This window comes from Sus scrofa, chromosome 6 (assembly GCF_000003025.6).
Source record: "Sus scrofa isolate TJ Tabasco breed Duroc chromosome 6, Sscrofa11.1, whole genome shotgun sequence".
NCBI lineage: Eukaryota > Metazoa > Chordata > Mammalia > Artiodactyla > Suidae > Sus > Sus scrofa.
In genome coordinates, this window is record NC_010448.4 from 67,700,726 (window position 1) to 67,721,760 (window position 21,035).

The 21,035-nt window shown below is 50.4% G+C and overlaps 1 protein-coding gene across 27 annotated transcripts in view; it reads left to right on the plus strand.

Moving 5' to 3' along the window:
* The window catches only part of CAMTA1 (calmodulin binding transcription activator 1), an 866,060-nt gene that overhangs the window by 94,863 nt on the left and 750,162 nt on the right, over positions 1-21,035 (plus strand). For 2 of the 27 annotated variants that reach the window (XR_002345413.1, XM_021097529.1), the window contains one exon: positions 995-1,542. The exons of the other annotated variants lie outside the window; for them this stretch is intronic. Coding sequence is in view for 1 of the 2 variants with exons in the window: in XM_021097529.1 (XP_020953188.1) it covers positions 995-1,096 (102 nt within the window). In the remaining variant the exon portion in view is untranslated. Of the gene's footprint in view, positions 1-994; positions 1,543-21,035 lie in introns of those variants that run through there. 27 annotated transcript variants of the gene reach the window in all.

Sequence of the window (21,035 nt, forward strand, 5' to 3'; positions counted from 1 at the left end):
CAGCCCCAAATTGGAAAAACGAATTAGCATCACCCCTGCACTGTGATGTGTCCCCAGCGTGTCCTGTAAGACTCATTAGCACCAGGCGGTACCCCTGATCCCTCTCCCTGTGGCTCTTCCGCACAGAGGTCCCGGGCGCAGGGAGGTCGGTGAGAGACAGGCCTTCCTTTGGCACCGCTGTGCCTTTTGGCAGTTTGAAGGGCACAGTGGAAGTCACCTGTAGCTTACTGTTAGGACCTTATGTAATTAGGAACTGTGTGTCCTTTTTCTTATTCAGTGTCCCTTTGAAATACAGTGTTGTTTAACGTGTGAAACTGGCCTAGGCAGTAACGACTGGAAGTGCTGGGAATTAAATGTGAGACGTTCACCTTTTTAGTCCTGTGCTTCAGCTAATAGTCTCCAGCAGGGGAGCCTCTCGGAGGCTTGTGTTCTGTTACATCTATGTGTACTTAGCCCCGTTAATCTGAACGAAAGGGCTGATTGTACATAACGACCCCCCCCAGGATGCTGCGTTGGAAAAAACAAAACAAAACAAAACAAAACTTAAGTAGTTTACGGAATATGCAGAGTCAGTAAAAAATTCTAAAAGGAGTGTTAATTGAATCTGAACCTTTAAATTTTAATTTGATCTCTTAAAAAAAGTTTTGTGGCCTTTTAAAGATACAGCCTACAACCTGATAAAAGTTACACTGTGAATGATTGGAAAAAAAAAAAAAAAACGCTTGTGAAAGGACCCATCTTGAGTGACCGTTGGGAAGCAAGTCAGATGTGTGGGAATATTTGTGCATGTATATAGTGGCGCACGTGTGCGTGTGTGGGGGGGTACACATATGCCCGTACATATACACGCATATATATGGGTTCAGTATATATTTTAGTTTGCCTTTATCCCGAGGTCTCCTTTCTCTGCCTCTGGAAATGGGGCACATTTTCTTCAGTTAAAAACAGAAATAGAAGCGATGGTCTTGACCCATTTTACACTTATTTATTTCAGGCTCTCTCCACACACTTGCTCATGGGCGCAGCACGAAGAGGGTCCGCCGAGCTGGAGCCGTGCGGGCTGACACGTTGGAGTGGAAGCTGGCAGAATTCGTAGGGAGAGCGTTGCCATCCTGCCAGCTCCCTATCTGGCTTCAAGACAGTTCTATTAGTGAATTAATTGTACTCAAATCCCGAAATTAATTTAAGCTGAACATTGCTAAAAATGAACTAGATTAAAGTGACCCCGTCCTGCTTCATTCAGAGTCACTAGGAAGGCGATCTCCAGCCTGACCCAGCTCGGGGAGCGTGGGTCTCTGTCCACCTGCCACCAGGTCCCAGTGGCCAGCCTGACCAGCCACACGCCCAGATGCCACTCTCAGTCCCCTTAGCAAGCTGCTCTTTTCATCGGAGTGATGATCCGTGTGTTGGTTCCTGTCTGAATCCTTGAGAATGGACGCTCCAGGGGAGCGGGGCCTCCATCGAGGCCACCCTGTGTCTCCGGCTCGTTGGGTGGTCCCTGGTACCATGTGGCATCTAAATAAATGCTGTCTAAGGAACGAATGAATGCGTGGGTTGACGCCATCACATCCTTCCTGAGTGTTTTCATTTGCCTTTTATACGTGATTTTTAAAAATGATGAAGTGGTGAAATTGTGGGATAAATGTAAAAATGTTGCGATCAAAATGACCGGCAGACCAGTAGAGGGTGTTTCTAAGATGCCAGAGCACATCAGGACTCAGGATTCCGCATCATGAAACTGGTGTGTGTGACAGTACCCGAGCCTCCTGCGCAAGACGACGCCCCGTCGACGAAGCAAAAGCATGAGTCACGGGGAGTTCCCGTCGTGGCTCAGTGATGAACGAATCCGACTAGGAACCATGAGGTTGCGGATTCGATCCCTGGCCTTGGTCAGTGGGTGAAGGATCTGGCATTGCTGTGGCTGTGGTGTAGGCCGGCAGCTACAGCTCCAATTCGACCCCTAGCCTGGGAACGTCCATATGCCCCGGCAGCAGCCCAAGAAATGGCGAAAAGACAAAAAAAAAAAACAGGCATGCATCACGGCTCTGGACTCTTATTGAGACATCTGGTGAGAGTCTAGAAAGATACGTCGAAAAGCACATGGAGGTAGAAATAGGAAGCCATGAAATATTTTTCTTAATAATTTAAAATAATAAAATTTGGCATCAAGTAAGCAAGATAAACCAAAATACTTCCTTGATCAAATAGGCATTGCCAAAGACCTAGAGGGAACTTGGAGGCAGTTCTGTTGAAGTGTGGTCAGTTTCCAGGCTGTGGCAGTTGCTGCTCTACAACCAAGTGACCCAGTCCTACATCCACGCACATCCATTCTCTCTCAGATTCTCTTCCCACATGGATGATGGAACACTGGGTAGACCTCGCCGTGCTCTGCAGTACAGTGGGTCCCCGTTGGCCGGGTGTTCATACACCACCGTGTGATGGGCGCATCCCAAAGCCCCAGTCCATCCCCCCTCCAGCCCACCTGTGCCCTGGAGGCAGGTGTTTAGCCGATGGGAACAAAGTATTTGGTTCCAGATCACCTTTGTGAATGTGACAGTCCCCCATCTGTAGTCTGTGGGGGGGGGGGATAATGTTCCTGAAGACCCCGTTCTTTGAGGAGGGTGTGTGTGTGTGTGTGTGTGTGTGTGTGTGTGTGTGTGTATTTTTTGAAATACAAAAAGCACAGACAAAACCAAGGAGACTGACGGTATCCTGTGATGTAAGCTGTTATCTCAAGGTGAGCGTATTTGGGGCACTAACTTGTGACAAATTGTTTAAAGAACCTGAAATTCCTGCTCAGGTGTAGCGTATTTTCTTTGTCAGCTTTCGTTCCCTTTGGTGTAAACTTCAGTTAATTTATTGCACACCAAATGGAATCAACTAAAACCAGGAGAAGCAGGCCCTGTTGAACTTGAACTTGACTTCACATGGCGAAGGAAGCAGTCTTTCTGACCAGTGACTGTGTTTCAGTTCCTTTTAAATTAAGTGTGAAAAGCCAAGACCGGAAGATTTTGATGTAGCACCAAGCAAAACAACAACCCTTTCAGGGGATGATGCATTTTTCATTAAACTGCTCGTGGAGCTGTTTTGATTATGTAATCCTACCCTCCCCTGGAAGAATAAGAAGTGTGAATTCTGGGGGGAGGAAATAATTGCAGAAGGTAGTTAATGAGGCAGAACTCACAAATCTGCATTTAGAGTCTCGCGGACGAATAAATCATCAGTGGGAGAAACAAATGTAAAGAAAAATTCCTGATTGCCTTCCAGAAATGCAAGGTTGAACTTCTGACTAAAATAGAATTTTACAGCCTCTCAGAGGGCTGTCGTGAGTATTAAGTAAGTGTAATTGTGCTCCACAGAACAGCCTGGGGCATAAAGAGCACTAGTAAATGTTCATGCTTTATTCTTACAGGGGTTTCCGCACAAAAGATTAAGTCATGTTTTAATCATGCATAATAAACCATGTTATAATTTTACTGTAAATGGCCACTTGTAATCCAGTGAAGAGTGGCCTTTGAAAGCAGAGACGACACAGGTGTGTTTCTCTGTGTGCTCTCTTGTGTGTCCAGGTCAGAGATGATGGGGCAGGTTATCCAGGTGACAGCCCCGGTGACAAAAGATGCAGGAACAAGTGTGTCACCCTCAGCTTTACTTCGAAACGCATTATTTTCATAAACCTGCCGACGTGGATTGACGTGCCGTTTTTAGCATGTGCCCTGCTGCTTCATGTGTAGACGTACACATTTTATGGGATTAAATTGAAATGTGTGACTACCAAGCGCTTAAAGCCCCTGTCAGATTTATCATTTCATTGATCTGCAGTCTAGTTTTCATTCAACATCCCTGCAGTTCCAAACGTGTGACATCCGCGTTTCAGGAGCGGTTACATGAGTGAGTGCCCTCTGGTGGCACACAGGATGTCAGGCAGAGGGGGCTGCCCGGGAGCCTTCAGAGAGCTCTTTGGAAGAGAAGAGACCTTATCGTTGGTTCTTCTGAGCTTCTCTGTTTGGGGGGGGGGGCGGTGTTTTGGAAAAGCCACATGGTGCTTGGTTTCTGCCCACCCGTGATTTTGTATTTTTCACATGTGTGATGCTTGTCCATTTCCTACCCCCACCCCCCGGAGCGATGGCCCCGAGTTTCCTGGTCACAGCCTCATAGGAAGCCTTCTTCAGAAGCTTGGCTTGGGTGGGTTTCGGGGTGAACACATTTTCTCAGGTGCAGTCGCTGTAAGAAGGTATACCAATGTTAAGATTTTCTGCGGGGCACCAGGACACCCATGCATGTCTTAACTTGCCTTTTTAGGCGGCGGAGGGGGTGGGACCATGTCCTTTCCTGGAGCGATGGCCTTTGGGTGACTCACTGGTCCAGCTGAGATGCGCCGGCCCAGTGGATTAGTATTCTGGGGACGTTCCTGTCCCCATTTCCATCTTCCCTGAGGGCGGCCCTGCCTTTCCCACTTAGGGCCCTGGCCTGACCTCCTTAGGCCTGGGGCTTTAGGTCAGGCAGACCAGGAACCATCCCGCTCGTAAAAGCTGGGAGACCCCTGGGAAGTTGTTTCCTCGTGACTTTCTTAGCCGTGAGGTAGGGCTGCTGGTGCTGAGTGGAACCTGGTCAGGGGATGGGTGACAGGGCGAAATGAGTTGATCCTATGAAAAGGTCTGAATTCAAACTGCCCAGCATGCTATTAAATACATCATGGTTCACTTCCTCAAAAGCAAGCCCCCTTTTAAAATTAAAATGTCGTTAATTGACAGTGTTGAGCCGACTCTGGATGTACAGCGGGGTCACCCAGTCCCACATACACACACGTTCTTAGGTCCTCCTCCGTCGTCTCCCCCATCTTTTCAATTTAAAAAGACTTGGGCCAATGCTATAGGATCGAGACAGCACACGTCCCGCTTATCAGAGATGAGTGTGGCTGCAGTCTGACCTGTGGGTCTCTGAATAGGGGGAAAAATTCCATTTAAATGACCTTTCAATTTAACAGGTCATTGTAAAAAATGAACCAATGATTGTGGAATGATTTCACATTGGCAGCAAAGTTGCAAAACATGGCAGAGTTGCCCATGTGCCTCACCCAGTTTCTCTGGGCAAGCCTCACTTTTTTGGAGACGTTTTAAGTTAAAATTTGATTTTTTTAGAAAGTAGTTTTAAGTTCACAGGAAAATTTAGGGAAGGCTCAAAGAGATTACCACTCCCCCCGCCCCCCGCCCCCCGAACCAGGCACCGCCGCCCCGCATTCACATCGCACAGCTCGGCGGGTCGTTTGTTATACACGGGTCGTTTGTTATACACGATGAGCTGCGCTGACGCGTCCTGCTCAGTCCGAGTCCGCAGGTTTCCTTAGGGTCCACTTTGGGAACTGTGCCCTCTATGGGTTTCGACAAATGCGTAGTGACGTGTATCCATCTTTGTAATATCGTACAAAATATTTTCACTGCCTCACCCCCCCCCCCCAGCTTCCCTTGGATACTGTTGAGTTTTTCTGGTAACTTTTCCTGTGGTCAGATTTGGCTGTCAGCACCCGTTTCGTGCTTTGCCGGGGCTGAGATGATCTCAGACGCCTGAATTTTGCTCAGATGCAGCATCGACGTCCAGACCATCCTTTCGTTCTTACCTTGGTCTGTGTCTGTGACCATCTGTTTTGAGAATAACCTTTAATTTCCCAGGATCTGAACACCCAGACAGTTTCCCTGTTGATGCAATTAATGAGCTCTGCAACCAAAGGAGAAACTGAATAGGCAGCGAATGGCATTATCTCAGCCACGCCTTTCCGCAGTCTCCTGGCTGCTCCTTGTGGCACACAGTTCCAGTCAAAGTAGAAGCACATGTATTTTCAATACCCCCTCCCCCTAAAAATCCCCAGATGTTCCTATTATTCAGAAATACAGATAGACACTTACTGGGTTTCCCAATTAAAAGTCCATTGGCTAGTTTTATTTATTTACTGTTTATTTATGCCATAATATAATTCACTTAGTTGTCAAGTGGCCTGATAAAATGGATTGAAGAGAGCAGGGGCTTGGCAAACTACAGTTAATCGAAGACACGCACTGGCTGGTTTTACTGCGTCAGTGATCTATAATTAGCGTTATTATATAAACCCCGAGTAGCAGCAACTCACATTTTATGTGCCTTTACAGTTAAAGAAAGTGATTTCACAGACACATTGTTTGGTTTCTTAACAGCCCTGAGAGAGTGGGGCGGGGAGCCCTGTCACCCCCTCTTCGTGTACCTCCACGAAGAGGCCACCCTGGTGAGGCCACGTAGCGAGAGCTGGAGCCCAAGTTCGTTGGAGACTCCGCCCGGCCCTCCTGCAGGGTCGTGGCTGTGAAGATGCTCCCCTCCCCCCTTTTCCATCTGCTGGCTTCTCCCCCAGTGATCACACTCATACTTTGTTACCACGCCTAACAGGTCTTCAGTACTTCGAGTTCTGCAGCTTGTTTCAGCCCAGGCCCTTAGTGAATATAGTGGAATCAGCCTATTGGCTTGACTTAACAGAATCCCACCAAGCTGTGCCTGCAGGGGAGTTCGTGGACTCTGCTGGGCCCCGGCGTCACTGCAGCCTCTTTTGCAGCAGCACCTGGTTTGTGATCTTTGGGGACGTACTGTGCTGGGGAGACACCCTGACGTTGGGGACACAAGTGGCATCTTTTCCACAAGAGCCGCTGAGATGTTTGAATGAGACGATGTCTTGAGATGGGCCAGGTTGTTGAAAAGCTAGCTAGCAGAACGTCCTGTTGAAACATTTAGATCTGAAAAAAACAAAAATGAGTCTCAGAAAATTTTTGTTTTTGCAGATATGGTGGGGTAGATGCTTTAAATTCTTTTGCCTTTTTCTACGGCATAAAAGTTTGATTTTATTGTCGTGTTTGGTTTTTGGTGTTGGTTGGGTCTTCATTTTTAACATCAGCTCACTGAACCCTTCTGGAGCCCTGCATGCAGAGGAACCCAGGTGCTGGTGGCTGTTGTGGCAGCTTTTCCCACTTCAGCCGTTAAGTTCTCACCACTTTGCTGAGCTTGGTGGGTAGCTTTCTCTAGTCAATAACATAGCTGAATCTACAAAGGCAAAGTCCAGTGTGAGAATTAAGATACACTTTAATCTTTTGAAGTCCTAACAGTCTCATTTACGAACCATCTTTTTTTTTTTTTTTTTTGAAGGCTGACAAGGCATCTGAGTATTTTACCAGGTTCTAGCCTCGGGGCTCCAGATCCTGGAGCCGCATGCAGGCTAAATCCCTGCTGGCTGTCCTAATGGCCTTTGGCTTGGGTGTTCAGGCTGCTGCTCCCTTGCAGCAGTTTCGGCTGTGCTCTCATAGAAAGTCTTTGTTGTTGTTTTCATCACCCCTTTCGGTTTGGTGCCTTTGAGGAAGTTATAAAACAAATGGCTAGACAGCGAGGCTGGATCACCATTGATCTGAGATTTTCCCTCTTGATATGTTTGCGGAACTGGAAAGGGAGATTTTAGCTCCCACGCACGTTGTGGGGAGAGGTAGGTTATAATAGGATCATGGCAGGGGGACTCCTATGGGGCCGATCCTGGAAGTCAGACTGGACGGAGTCCTTGGCTTCCTGCGGCCTGTAGACCTGGCCTGGGATCACTTCCTCTGAGTCCTGGAGTCCGGTAACCTGAGTCTCCGGCCTGAGAGGGAGGGAGTTGGTGTTCATATGCAGCGTGCTGATTACGGCTGGGACCAGAGATTAAGATTTGGGTTGTGTAGTTGAGTAATGACCCCAAACATGCAACCCACTCCCTGCAAAGATCCAGTTACCCAAATATTTATTCAAATGACATGTCTTTCCGCCATGGATGGGCACCTTCCCTCATTCCTTTCTACTTTCTTTGCTCACCAGATAGACTCACCTTAAAAACTAAACCAGGCCCCGGGATTTACATGCTGAAAAACAAGCTCCATGTTCAGGGGTACCTGGTGGCCAGCGCTGTTAAGTGAGGGGAGGACGGGGACAGTGGCTACTTCACCGATTGGGTGAGACATGTGACTCCACACCCATCTGTCTTGGACCAAAATAGGCACATGGAGTGGGTTTTGCATTTTGAGTTCAGTTTGGAGAACCAGCCATTCACTGTGAAAGTGCAGTTGCCGGGAAGTTTGTTTTAAAGATGCTACCACCCTCTGTTTCTGTGAATCCAACAAAAATCACGTGGAATAAGATTTAATTACGGTTTACTGAATATTTCATGTGGAATTAAGGGACACGAGTTGCCTTTAAAAATCATTAGGTTTGGAAAGAATAAAAGGCTTTGTAGGTTCTTTGGAAGATACTATAATTAAAGCTTTGCTCAAATGTATTTTTCCTCTTTTTTTGAAGCGTTTAAAGAAACCCATCCCTCCCTTTCTAAATTGATTACCTCTCAAACCTGAGCCTTGCTTGGCAGTAAACTCCTGAAGGCTGTTGCTGTGTTCTTTTGACGGCTTCTTTCGGTTAAATGTAAAATAGGTTTTTAATCTTCTGATTTAGATGCTTAATAGGAAGTCAACGTGACTTGCTTTGGTTTCTGCTGAACCTGTATTTAAAGCCACACAAACAGTTCTAATAAAGCGAAAACATCACTGGACTAGCTATTTTAAGCATTTCAGGATGTAAGAATGCAAATCGGGGTTCCCGGTTAAAAATAGACATGGCTGCTCGCATTTCCATAATCACTGCTCACCAGCACAGCGTTTTAAACGGTGACAAACTTAGGGGAGAAGAGGTTCCTGTTTTAAAAAGCCTGGTTGAAGGACGCCAAGCGTGCTCTGTGCGCAGCTCCGGAGCCAGGAGGCTGAGTCTTCGGTGGGGAGGGGGCCGTGGGACGAGGGCGGTGGGTGGCTCAGGTGGCTCTTGGGGTCTCTTGTCACCTCCTCCCCACCTCGCATTGCAAAGCACAATTGTAAGGATTGGTCTCCCGATCTACCGTTCGGTTTTGGTGAGGCCACCACGCTGTCCCCCTAGGGGTCTGGTGACGGTGGAGGTTCACGGGAAGGAGCGGGGTTGCTCGTGGGAGGGAGGACTGGGGCTGGCGTCGGGCCGGAAGCCTGGGGTGGCCGTGCTTCTGCCCTTCCCTTCCCAACCTGCAGGTGGAGGCCCCTGTTCCTTATTCTCTTTCTGGGCCCTGTACCACTTCACCCGTCTCCACGGTCCCCTCGTTTCCTTTGCCTGGTCATCCGTCGCCTTTTCCCCGGTGGACCCCTGGTCTCCATTCTGGCTCCCAGTGAGGGGCTGGGGCGAGCTATTCAGATCATACCTGGGATGTGGTCACCAGCTTGCTGGAACCCCCAGTGAGCTGGCACCCGTCTGCTTGCCGGCCGCCTGCACGGTCCCGTCCCTTCTTCCTCCCGGGCACCCTGACGCTCTCGGCCCCGAGCACACCACGCATGTTCCCCTCGCACTGGCTGTTTCCTCTACACGGATGAGCTCCCCTCACCCCCAGTGCCACTCACATGTCACTGCTCCCAAGAGGCCCTCCCCGGATACCCCAACCCAGCAGAGCCCCCCATTGCTTGATCCTGTGGCAGCCTCTGTGGGTTAGGAGAGCACTTATCACCGTCTGCAGTGTTTGCGTCTTCTCCTCGCCGCCCCCCCCCCCACTGGAGTGCAAGCTCTTTTAGGGCAGTGACCCTGTCTCCTCCGCTGTGTCCAAGTGCACAGAGCGTCACTGATAACCATGGTTACAGGAGAGGAAGCTCACTGGTACCCAAGGGGAGTGCTGACCTGGTTTCACTGGGCATCTGGAAGGGCCGTCCCGAAGCCCTCGTCCCCCGGTGGCCTGGAGAAGCTGCTCCAAACCTTGCCCTTAGGCCTCAAAAGTGCACGATGGGGAGTCACAGAACGGCAGCACTTCCGCAGAGTCCGCCTGTGTCCCCGGACGGATGTGACTGTGGTTCTCCACCTGCCCGACGCCCCAGGGCCCAGGTGAAGAGTCAGCGTTGCCAGTGCCCTTGGCTCTCAGCAGGAGCCCACCAGTGCGGTTTGCCTCTCTGCCGGGGCAGCGGGACAGGACAGCTCTGCTGCCCTTGCCAGAGACTGCACTTGAACTCCCTTGGTCCAGCTGCGAGCCAGGCCTCCCTTCCTCTGATTTCTCCTGGGGCATCTTCCTCTTGAGCAGGACGGGGGCATGTTCTATCTTTACCGTCATCCGGGGGAGGGGGCAAGTCTACCGAGAGACCCGTATTTGCAGAAATCCGAACCTTGGTGGGTAGCTTTTAGCTTTCTTGGTTTTTCTCCCAGTGACAGCTTAGATTTTTAGGAGGAAAATGCTGTTAAGTCTCTTGATACCTAGAAAGTTGGTGACGATGCTGAGTCGTTAATTAAGCCCTTGATGTTCAACTTCTTAGGGAGAAGAGAATCCTGTTTCCAATTCACTGAATCTCAAACACATCCCCCCCCCAACCCCGCTGCCTGTCGAAGCGCTGACTTTGGTCTCAAGTGTGCTGGCCGGGGACTGGGGGTAGAACTCCGGAGAGCTGTCTGCTGAGCAGAAGCGCCCCGTGCAGCTTTCCACTCTTGTTGCTGCCTTTATCGGCATGTGGTTGCGGTGGTTGCGTTGCTTGAGTAAAAACAGCGACTTCGCAGTTAATTTATAGTGAAACGGGCCTTTTAGAACTGAGACTACGACTGAAGCCCTTGAGCAGAGGAGTTGCTTTTGGCATCCGCCCATCAGGCGCCGTTCAAGACAGTCTCTCCTTTACGTCACCCAAGTCAGGGCGCTCCACTCCCCACGCCCCCCTTGCCCGACGGGGCAGCAGGGTCAGGCTGGAGAAGACAGGCAGAGGAGCACAGGCAGAGTGGAGGAAGGGCCTGGCCTGTGCAGGATGTGAGCTGGACATAGGCGGATAGGGCTGGAAATCGGATTTTGGCCAGTTTCTGAAGGGTGGGCAACCGGGCGGGTGGAGCTCCCAGGATGAGCTGGCGAGCGGGTGAGCAGGTGCGTGTTCAGGGTCAGCCGGCAGCATGGAGGCCTTGGGAGGGCCTGTCTGTCCTTGGCTTCCCAGTTTCTGAAAACTCTGTCCGCCTGTCTTTCCTGGAAGCCAGTTTTGTTTCGGAACAAACGTCGGGGAGTCGTCCGCTGCATATCCCTAGATTCTCTTTCCTGGCTCGACCCTTCAGTTGATGCTTCTGACAGTAACGTGTTGGCCGAGTCAACCGATGTTCTAATCGTATTCCAGACACACTTGGCTGCTGGGATCCACATTAAGTATTTGAAGGCCAGTGACTTGCCCATGTGGGTTATTAGAAATTAGTGTGTGCATACACTTGACACTGTGCTGGACACAGAAGCCGTGTATACGGTCCCTGTTATTGTTTGTGTTTTTTTAGGCCTGCATCTGCCACATAGGGGACTTCCCAGGCTAGGGGTCGAATCGGAGCTACAGCCACCGGCCCACACCGCAGCCACGGCAACTCGGGATTTGAGGTGCGTCTGTGACCTACTCTGCAACTCACGGCAACGCCAGATCCTTAACCCACTGAGCGAGGCCAGGGATCGAACCCGTGTCCTCGTGGATGGTAGTTGGGTTCATTACTGCTGACCCACAAGGGGAACTCCAAGTTCCTGTTATTATTTGAAAATGACACAGACCAGGCCCTCAGATCCAGCTTGAAGAAGTAAGGTCGGCCCTCTGGATGGACACACCTGTTGTGTCACTGGCTTGGATGCCAGCTAGGGAAAAGCACCGTTTCTCCTCCCTCATCGCTCAGCCTTTAAAGAACCCAAATGATCTCCTGCTCACAAGCTGCTTGTTTGTTTTTTTTTCCTGTATGTCCTCTCTTGGCTGTTTGCAGAAATTTCTGGTTAACCACTAGTCCATACCTTTCCTCTTCACTGCAGATGCTGTGCTTAGTGGTATGTGAAAAAACAAACAAACAAAAAACCCACCAATTCAAAGTTGTTGCCTTTGGGAAGGTTGAGACTCCAGTGGTTCAGTTAATAAAATGCAGTTTTCTATTGCTGGTCTTAGTACTGTGGCTGGCTCATTAGACATTTCTTAAAGTTGGTTGAGAAATGAAATATTTGTTAAATTTGAGTGTGTTCTGGCTTCGATGAGGCTACTTATGATGGATACTTTCACTGGGTTCATCTGTTGCCTATTCCTCAGGTTGTGGTGATGGACGGAGGCCATGTAAACTCTACCTTCCGGGCAGATACGTTAAGGCTTAGAGACAGTGGGGAATGAGCAGCCACCGGGAATAGTTCTTCTGGCGGAAATGGCTTGGGACTTGGCCCCTCAGGGTGGTTCAGCAGGTGTCAAGGGTTCAAGAGAGATACCAGGAAGAGATTTTCCAGCATCTCATCTCCAGTGGGAATTTCCTTTGCTTCAATTGGCCATGCTTGACTGGCCCTGCCAGCCTGACCCTCCCGAGGGATCACTGGCCTCTGGGCACAGAGCAGGCCTCCTGGTTGACAACAGCTGCCTGGTTGACACAGAGACCCTGGTTGGTTCTGTTTGAGCTGCTGACTTTCCACGGAGCGAGAGTTGGTCCAGGCCCAGCCCAGGACGCTCCGGCTTTCTGTTCCTTTCCTCTGCATGTGTGCCACCACGCACCCTCCTGGGCATCCGTAGGGGAAACCGGTAGGCCTCTAGGGCCCAGCACCTCATCTGTGCCTGGGGTGCTTCTTCAGGGTTGGGGAGGGCTTGCCCAGCTACCACCGTGCCAGGGTGCCCGGCCCCTTGTCCATCGTAGATGGACCCTGGGTAATAAATAGGAAGTGCTGCAGAATGGCAGCTGAGAGGCAAGCTCCAGCCAGTGCATTTTCCTGATGGATGGAACCTATTCTGGGAAGCAGCTTATTGTCTCACGTGAACAGTCTTTCTAAAATAAACGACTGCTTTCTTAATATTTTGAATCATTTTCTTCAGCACATGTTTTGTAGCCGTGGTTTGAAAGCTTGCCAAATCTATGCCTTTGCACAAATCCCTGAAGGGCTGGATATACAACCAGACCAAACAGCGTGATTTAAGGTTGAACATAATTGGGAACTCAGCAATCACTTGCCTTGCGTTTGATAGAACGGCAGCGGAGGGCTCGAGAGTTATTTCTCCGTTAAAAAATTATATATATACATATAACACACCCATATCGAGTCTCCCTGCCTCCTAGTAAAGAAATCACGTCTGAAACGATTGGGCAGGAACCCTAGCGTGATAAATAATGACTTGACTCCTATGATGGAGGCACTAATTAACTTTGGACAGATCCTAGCCGTTGACACCACAGACGCAGCCCAGCACTTCAGTCAAATTATATAAGGTTGCAGGAGGGGAAAAAGGTCAGACGGTGGCAGAAATACATTGAAAACCCAATCCCTTGTCAAGTCTTTGGTCAGCCGATCTGTTTCCTCATTTCCGTGAACTTCAGGCATCGAGGCGTAAACGTGGTGAACTTGGGGCTGCCTCCGTGTTCAAGCAGGGCCCTTAGTTTCACCTCGTGAACACTGCTGTGTGTTTGTTATCGCTGGGTTGTCGGTTACGTGTGCTTGAGACCGTGTCACGTGGCTCTTGGGCTGGTGGAAGAGATGCTATTCACAGGCCCGCTCCTTGGAGCTCTTTGAAAAATCACATGTGAACAGTCAGAGTGTGGCCACCAGGCCCAGAGACGTCCAGTGCCCAGAAGCTTATGGGAAGTATCTGGGTAATAGAGGGTGGAGGTGCTGTGAGCTTCACTCCCGGGAGGCCGGCCTCGTCCAGGCTTGTTGCCAGCACGGCCAACACAGGAGGAGGGTGGTGTGTGGAGGGGATGGCTTTGAAGCTGTGTCAGTTATCACTGCCGCCCAGATTCCCCGATGGCGTCTGACGGCCACCCAGCGAGCCAGCCTCCCGTCCTCCTGGGCGCGGGAGCGTCGCTCTAACAGGGAAGGCAGGAGAACGAAGTTATCCTTGTGCCAGCTCAGCTTGTGCAGTTAACATGAATTTTCTCCAAGGTGTGTGTTTTTTTCCACCCTGAAATTTGGAAAACTTTGTAATCATTGTGAAGCACCTCTCCTTGGCAGTTTCAGACAAGGTAATCAAACTCCAGAATTTAACCTGTATTTGCAAACAACTTGATTATGACAAATCCTGTGGATTTGCATATATATATATATATATATACACACACACATATATATGCACATGAAAGAATGAGAGAATTCAGCAGGGCTATAGGATACAAGGTCAGTTGTATTTCTAACTATTAAGAAAAAAAGGACATTTAAAAATCAGTACCATTTACCATAGCTTCGGAGACATCAGATACCTTAGAATGAAGCTAGATAAGTGTGTGTAAAGCTTCTGCCGTGAGAGCTGCTAAACACTGCTGAGAGAAGCGAGAGGCAACCTGCAGAAATGACAGGCTGTACTGCGCATCCGGAGACTTAATGTTGTTACAATGCGCCTCCTTTCCCCAAATTGATTTATGAATTTCGCGCCATCCTAGTCAAAATACAGTCAAGCTGATTGTAAGGTTCCATGGAAATGCAAAGGACCTGGAAAAACCCACTCAGTTCTGAAAAAGAACAAAGCTAGAAGGTCGCATTGCCTGATTTTCAAGGCTTCCTATGAAGCTGCAATAATCAAGACAGTGTGGTATTGCAAGAGGATAGATGCGTCGATCAATAGGACAGGGTGGACCCCATACACGTGGTCAGTTGATTTCTGACTAAGCCGCAAAGGCAGTTCAGTGGAGAAAGGACAGTCTTTTCAGCGATCGTAATGGAACAATTAACCATGAGAAAAACAGGAGCTTCGACCCATACCTTGGACCAAATACAAAAATTAACTCAAAGTGGATTACAGGCCTAAGTTTAGATTCTAAAACTAGAGCACTTCCCGAAGAAAAAAGAAAGTTTCCGTGACTTTGGAACAAGCAAAGATTTCTTAGATACCAAAAGCACAGTCCCCAAGGGAGAGAAATGGATTTCAGACTTCATCAAAATTTAAAAATTCTGTTCTTCCAAAGATACTGTTAAGACAATGAGAAGACAAGCCACAGTCTGGGAGGAAACTTGGCATATAGCAAAGCCTGTGACTAATAAAGGACTTACATCGAGGGTATATGAAGAATTCTTAACTCAAGAATATGAAAACAACCCAGTTTAAAAATGGGCAAGAGATGTGAATAGACACTTTAAGATATACAGATGGCAGCGGAGCACAGGATAGATGTTCATTATCAGGGAGATGAAACTGAAAACCACAGTGCGCACACACCTTGAAGATGCCTTCAAAACAAACAAAACCCCATGAGACCAACTCTCATACCTGGCTGGCGCGAAGGCAGGATGATAGACACAGCCCTTGGAAAGAAGTTTGACAGTTTCTTAAATCTACACTTTAAAAAAGTCTTGAGCCTGTGCTTCAGTGGGACCCAGCTGTCCCACTTCTAGGTGCTTTCCTAAGAGAACGAGGAATTGCCTTCATCCAGAAGCTTGAGCGTGAGTGTTTACGGTGCTTTCATTCATGATTTCCCAAAGCTGGACACCCAGAAGTCATTCACTGAACTGGCGAGCGAGTCAGTGCCTTCCTCGGAGGGAAAAGGAGGCCAACCAAGGCACCGTGGCCCAATGTCTTGCCTTCTGCGTGGCGAGAAGAAGCCAGCCTCGACAGGCTGCACACGGCCTGACTCTGTCCGTGTGATGATTTGGAAGAGGTAAAACTGTGTGGAAAGAAAACAGATCAGGGAGGGCCGGGGACTGGCGGTGGAGGCACGTTGGCTGAGAAGGGCACACGGGGACTTCGGGGGGTGGGGACCTGCTCTATATGCTGGTGGTTGTGGTTACGCAGCCCTATCAGTGGAGATATATAGACCTGTGTCCTTGGAACAGATACTTGACCGAGAAGATCCCCGAATGGCCAGTGCACACGTGGAACCGTGCTGGGCATGCCACTTATCAAGGACGCAAACTCAAACCACCAGGAGATGCCACCCAGTAGAGTGGCTAAAATCGGAAAGACTGCCAGCATCAAGTGTTGGCAAGATTGGGGGCGGCCAGTAGGTGGATTCCGTGGGACAAGCTCTTGGGACACCTGTTTGGCACTTTTTTTTTTTTTTTTTTTTGTCCCTTTGCCTTTTCTTGAGCGGCTCCCACGGCACATGGAGGTTCCCAGGCTAGGGGTTGAATCAAAGCTGTAGCCACCGGCCTATGCCAGAGCCACAGCAACACGGGATCCAAGCCATGTCTGCAACCCACACCACAGCTCACGGCAACGCCGGATCCTTAACCCACTGAGCAAGGGCAGGGATCGAACCCACAACCTCATGGTTCCTAGTTGGATTTGTTAACCACTGCGCCACGATGGGAACTCCCTGTTTGGCACTTTTTATGAAATCGAACACCTACACTGAGAGCCAGTTTCTCCACTCCAAGTATCCACCTTGGAGAGAAGGACGCACAGATGCATGAAAGGGCTTGCACAGGCATGTTTCTGTAAGGCCCCAAGCTGGAAACAGCCGAAATCGTTTGAAAAAAATGGGCAAATAAATTGTTATTATCGTGGAATACCACCGAGCAATAAAAGGAATGAACTCCTGATACAACCCTATGGATGGGTCTAGAAAGCAAAAGAAGTGCATCAGGAAGCCGGTCTCTGGTGGTCAAGCGATTTCGTGAGGCCAGCGAGGAGAAGGGACCAGAAAGAGCAGGGAAGTTTCTGGGTGACAGATGTACTGACTCTCTTTGGGGCTGTGATGACATGGACATAAATAGCTGTTGAGACTCATCCAACAGATTAAGAGCCGAACATTTTATTGTATGTTAATTATACTTTAATGAAAGTATCTTAAAAACTCATTTGTACAGACATTTTGTTGAGTCCTGACTTTTTTTTAGCTGTTTGTTTGGTTATCATTACTTGCATTTTGCATGACCCACATTTCTGTTGGGTACATCTGGTTGATGTTATCCAGTATTCTATTAAGAGAAAAGACTCTGTTTCTGATTGGCTGATTGGACATGGCTCAGAGCTTCAGACTATCAAAGGAACAGGTTAAGGAGCCCATGTTTGTCCCTCTGGGTTCTCAAGGACCTGCCTTTTATTTACTGGTTCACCACTTACAGGACCTCGGTGTTGCAAAGAACTGGAAGACGTTCCATGTGCCTTAATCATAGGGGTGCCCCCCTCTAGAAGCAAATGTGGCTGGATTCCAGCCTTAGGATTGGAGTTAGATGCGGAGGATGGAGACTGGAGAGGAAGCTCTTGCTCCAGTTCCTTTTAAACTCAGGGTCCTGGTCCTCTGTCTTCTCGCTAGTCTCTCCATGGGCCACGTCGCCCGTGGACGGGCTTCAGCCATCACCCATATCGATGATTCTGAATTACTCGCCGTTCTCACTTCTCCAGCTCTGCCATATTGGTCTCTCCCCTCTACTCACATGTGTGCTGTTGGTCTCACTTTAAAGATTCTCTCAAACCTTTCTTGCTCCTGTTTTCTTCTCTCCCCTCCCCTTCCCATCTTTTCCTTGGCCATAGAAGTTGGGCCTCTGCCTCCTCATCCATTCATAGAACCTTCTCATTCTAGGAGTCGCTGAGAACTCATAACCAAATCCCACAGCTGGTTTTCTGCCCTCGGTCGTCCTGGCTTCTCTGCAGCGCTGGTGGATGTCAATTATCCCTTTTTTCCTCTCCTTTGGTCTGGATGCCATTCTCTCTCCTGCTCACAGTACAGACCCCGTGTTCTCCTGACTCCCGCTCCTGCGGCATATGGAGGTGCCCAGGCTATGGGGTCTAATTGGAACTGTAGCTGCTGGCCTACACCACAGCCACAGCAATGCGGGATCCAAGCCACGTCTGCGGCCTACACCACAGCTCATGGCAATACTGGATCCTTAACCCACTGAGCAAGGCCAGGGGTTGTACCTGCGTCCTCATGGTTCCTAGTCGGATTCGTTAACCACTGAACCACAACGGGAACTCCGATTTTTTTTTTCCCCTTTTTCTTGTAAGAGGACTCGGGCTTAAAAGAAATCTTTTCTTTATGATGGTTTAAATCTCCCTTTGTTCGCGCATGACGCCACATCCATATCTTTAGGCCCTACCTCTCTTCTGCATTTCAGGTCTGTGGACTGAACAGTCCAAACGCGCTGTCAGAACCAAACTCATTACTTCCTCCCAAAGGCTGCTCTCTCTGGTCCAGGGTGTCCTGAGGCGGGGCCCAGGCTCTCCGCTCCTTGGCGTCTTCGCTGCTCTCTGGAGTCAGCGGATGCCCACCCGTAGCTTCTGCCTTCTTTGTGGCCGCCCCCCCACTTCCGTCTTCTCCATCCCTCCCACCACTGCCTCAGAGTGGGTCCCACGGCCCACTGGGCTGTCCCTGGGTCTTCCTGCCTCACTCCCCTTTCTCTACAGCCCATTCTGCCTTTGGTCACCTCTACTCCTTGGAGTGGTAGGGAAGCCCTGGGTCCACACAGCGCCTGCCCCCTTTGCACCTGGGTGATGGGAACTCCTGTAAGTTTTAGTTACGTTTTCCCTCCTGTGTTATCCTTGTCACCTGGCAGAATGAACTGTCCCCTGCTTTGGGTTTGTGTGGCACTTGACATGGTTCTTTAGTAGTAACTTGTGAATGTGTCTGTCTGTGCCCGTTGGGGACAGCGCTGGACTGTCTGTGCTCTGGGTGTCATACACAGAGGCGCTCAATACAGGGTCTCTGAAGTGCGTGGTTGCTGCTGGCAGCTTGATGCAGTGCCTGCCTCACCCTCTGCCAGGCTCCTGGCTCCCACGCTCTCCCTGCTCCTCCAGATGCCCCGGGGATTCGGAGCTGGTGCCGTGCTTTCCCCTTGAGGTGTCTACACCAGCCACAGGAGCCCTCTGCCCTCCGCCCCATCTCTTTGAACCACCAGGAAGGACCCCTCTGTGCTCCAGAAGCTTTCCAGCGCCTCTTTGATGTTGTGTCATAATGGGCCTGGCGACCTGTGTCCTCTGCCTGGGGAGAAGGATGGGGAAAAACCCACTGCCCAGGGTCTTTCCGCCGGAGCTGGAGAGGCTGGTCTCCTAACAGAGGCATTGTCTTCCATGCCAAGCGCAGGTGCTATGTCTGGGTTACGGATGCTGATTAGAGACGGCAGAGCAGGTCCATGCGGCGTCTGCCCCTTCCTCGCTCCTGGCAGGGCTCACATCCGTCCCTCCCTTGACCTTAAATAAAGTGGCACGTGGAGCCAGAGAAGAGGCCCTCTTCTAGACGGTTCTTCCCCACTGACACGGAAATGAGGTTGGTGGCAGGTGCCACAGGCAGGGCGGGCTGGGGACCGCTGCCACAGTGGTGATGGAATGGGCATTTTTCATTGATGCCTTTAATAATTACTGTTTCAGCAACAGAAGGCAGAGTGAGATTGTTTCAAAGGCAAATCAGAGCCGCGTGAGTTTGGAAGTTGGCTCAGAACTCTGTGCCTCCCCTCACTGCTCTGTGGCTGTTATTTCCGCGTATTTTTCATTTAATTGTCCCTCCCCCTCATTTTGGAGTGCCGCAGTCTCTCCCCTGAAGGGAGTGGGGGAGGAAGGTGCTGGGAAATATTCTCACACAGTTATTATCTGCCTGGGGCCAGTGCGAGTCTCTTCAGTAAATCAAAATAAGCATTTTAGCAAAGTTTCCAGCCTTGGCACCTGAGCAGAGTGGGGCTGTGCGGTGACGCGATGCGGCCTTTTGGGGCTCAGCGGGGTCCCCTGGGTTAAAGAGGACGTGGAGACCCGTCTTCAAGATCGGCATCAATTTTTCAGCCTCAGCATTTAAATATTTGTGATTGTGTCTGTTCTAATTGCTTTGCAGCTTGTTTGCTTTTTAAAAATCCCTGCGTGGTTGCCACCATGTCCTTGGGTTGGGCCACAGGCAGAGTTGTGGGATGTCCTGGCCTGGGCAGCAGCTCAGCCTTCTCTGTTTGCTGAGTCGTAGAGTCTGGGCTCTGGGATGGCTAAGGGGACACAGTCCCGGACCTCCGGGAGCCATCGCTGAAGGGGACATGACGAACCACCCTGCAGCTTCAGCCGCACCCCCGATCCCCCAGCGGTGGCCGCCTCCCCCAGTTCCCGTATTCCAGCGTTGGGGTGGGGGTGGCACAGAGAGTGTGAAGGGCGAGTGTGCGTTGCTGCAGCTGAACTCAGGAGCTCTTCCTGGCCAAGCCCGCTGCGGGGTGGGCATCGGACGAAAGCCAGTGTCCTGGGCTTTGTCCAAACTGCCACTCTGTGACGTTTATGAGCTGGGGGAACCTCCCGGGGCTCATGTGACTTCTGCCAGGTAGCCACCTCGAAGGGTTCCCTTCCCTGCGAGATACAGAGGGCCCTGGGCGTGGATCCTCGGGTACGGGGCCAGCCAACCCCAGGGGCTGGAGCCACCAGGCCAAAGGTGCTGGCCCTGACTTCTCAGAGCGAAAAGCCATCTGCTCCTGCCCCTGTGGTCCTCTCACAAGCCCGGATCCCATCAGACCCCAGGTGAAACCCAGAAGCCTCCTGTGGCTCCAGGCCATAGGCGGCGGGGCTCCCAGCTCCTGCATTCTTGATCTGCCCAGAACCACAGACAGTTCTCGCCTCTGCTCCTACCCTCCGCTCTGCTCAGATGCCCGTTCTTGCGGTCCCCTCACCACCCATCTGAAGAGCATGCCTTGCCCCTGCTGGTTCTCCCCGAGGTGCTGCAGCTCCTGCATATGCACCACCTCCTTGTCTGTGGCTTATTCGCTCCCTGGAGGCCCATGCAGGAAAAAGGGGCCTTTACTCTCCACTGTCACCACGCCCTCTGGCCTTCCAAGCCCTGCCCAGCCAGTGCCCGGTGTCCAGGGAGGACACCCAGCCTCTCTCCGTGCCCAGCAGGTAGATGGCCAGGGCTTCTGTCACGCTCTCCCCATGCAGCCCCTCCACTCACAGCCTCTCTATTTCCTGGCACACAGGACACTGTTCACTGCTCTGCAGATGCTAAGCTCGAATATTCAAGAAGCAGATGTAAAGTTTAGGGTGCTTTTCCCAAGAAAAGCATGTCGGCACCTTGCTCACCTCCTGATTCTCCCCGTAAATTCCAGCCTCTGAGGACAGCGGCCTAGTCAGCCTTCTCCAACTTTCTCCAGGTTTGACAGAGTCCAAGGT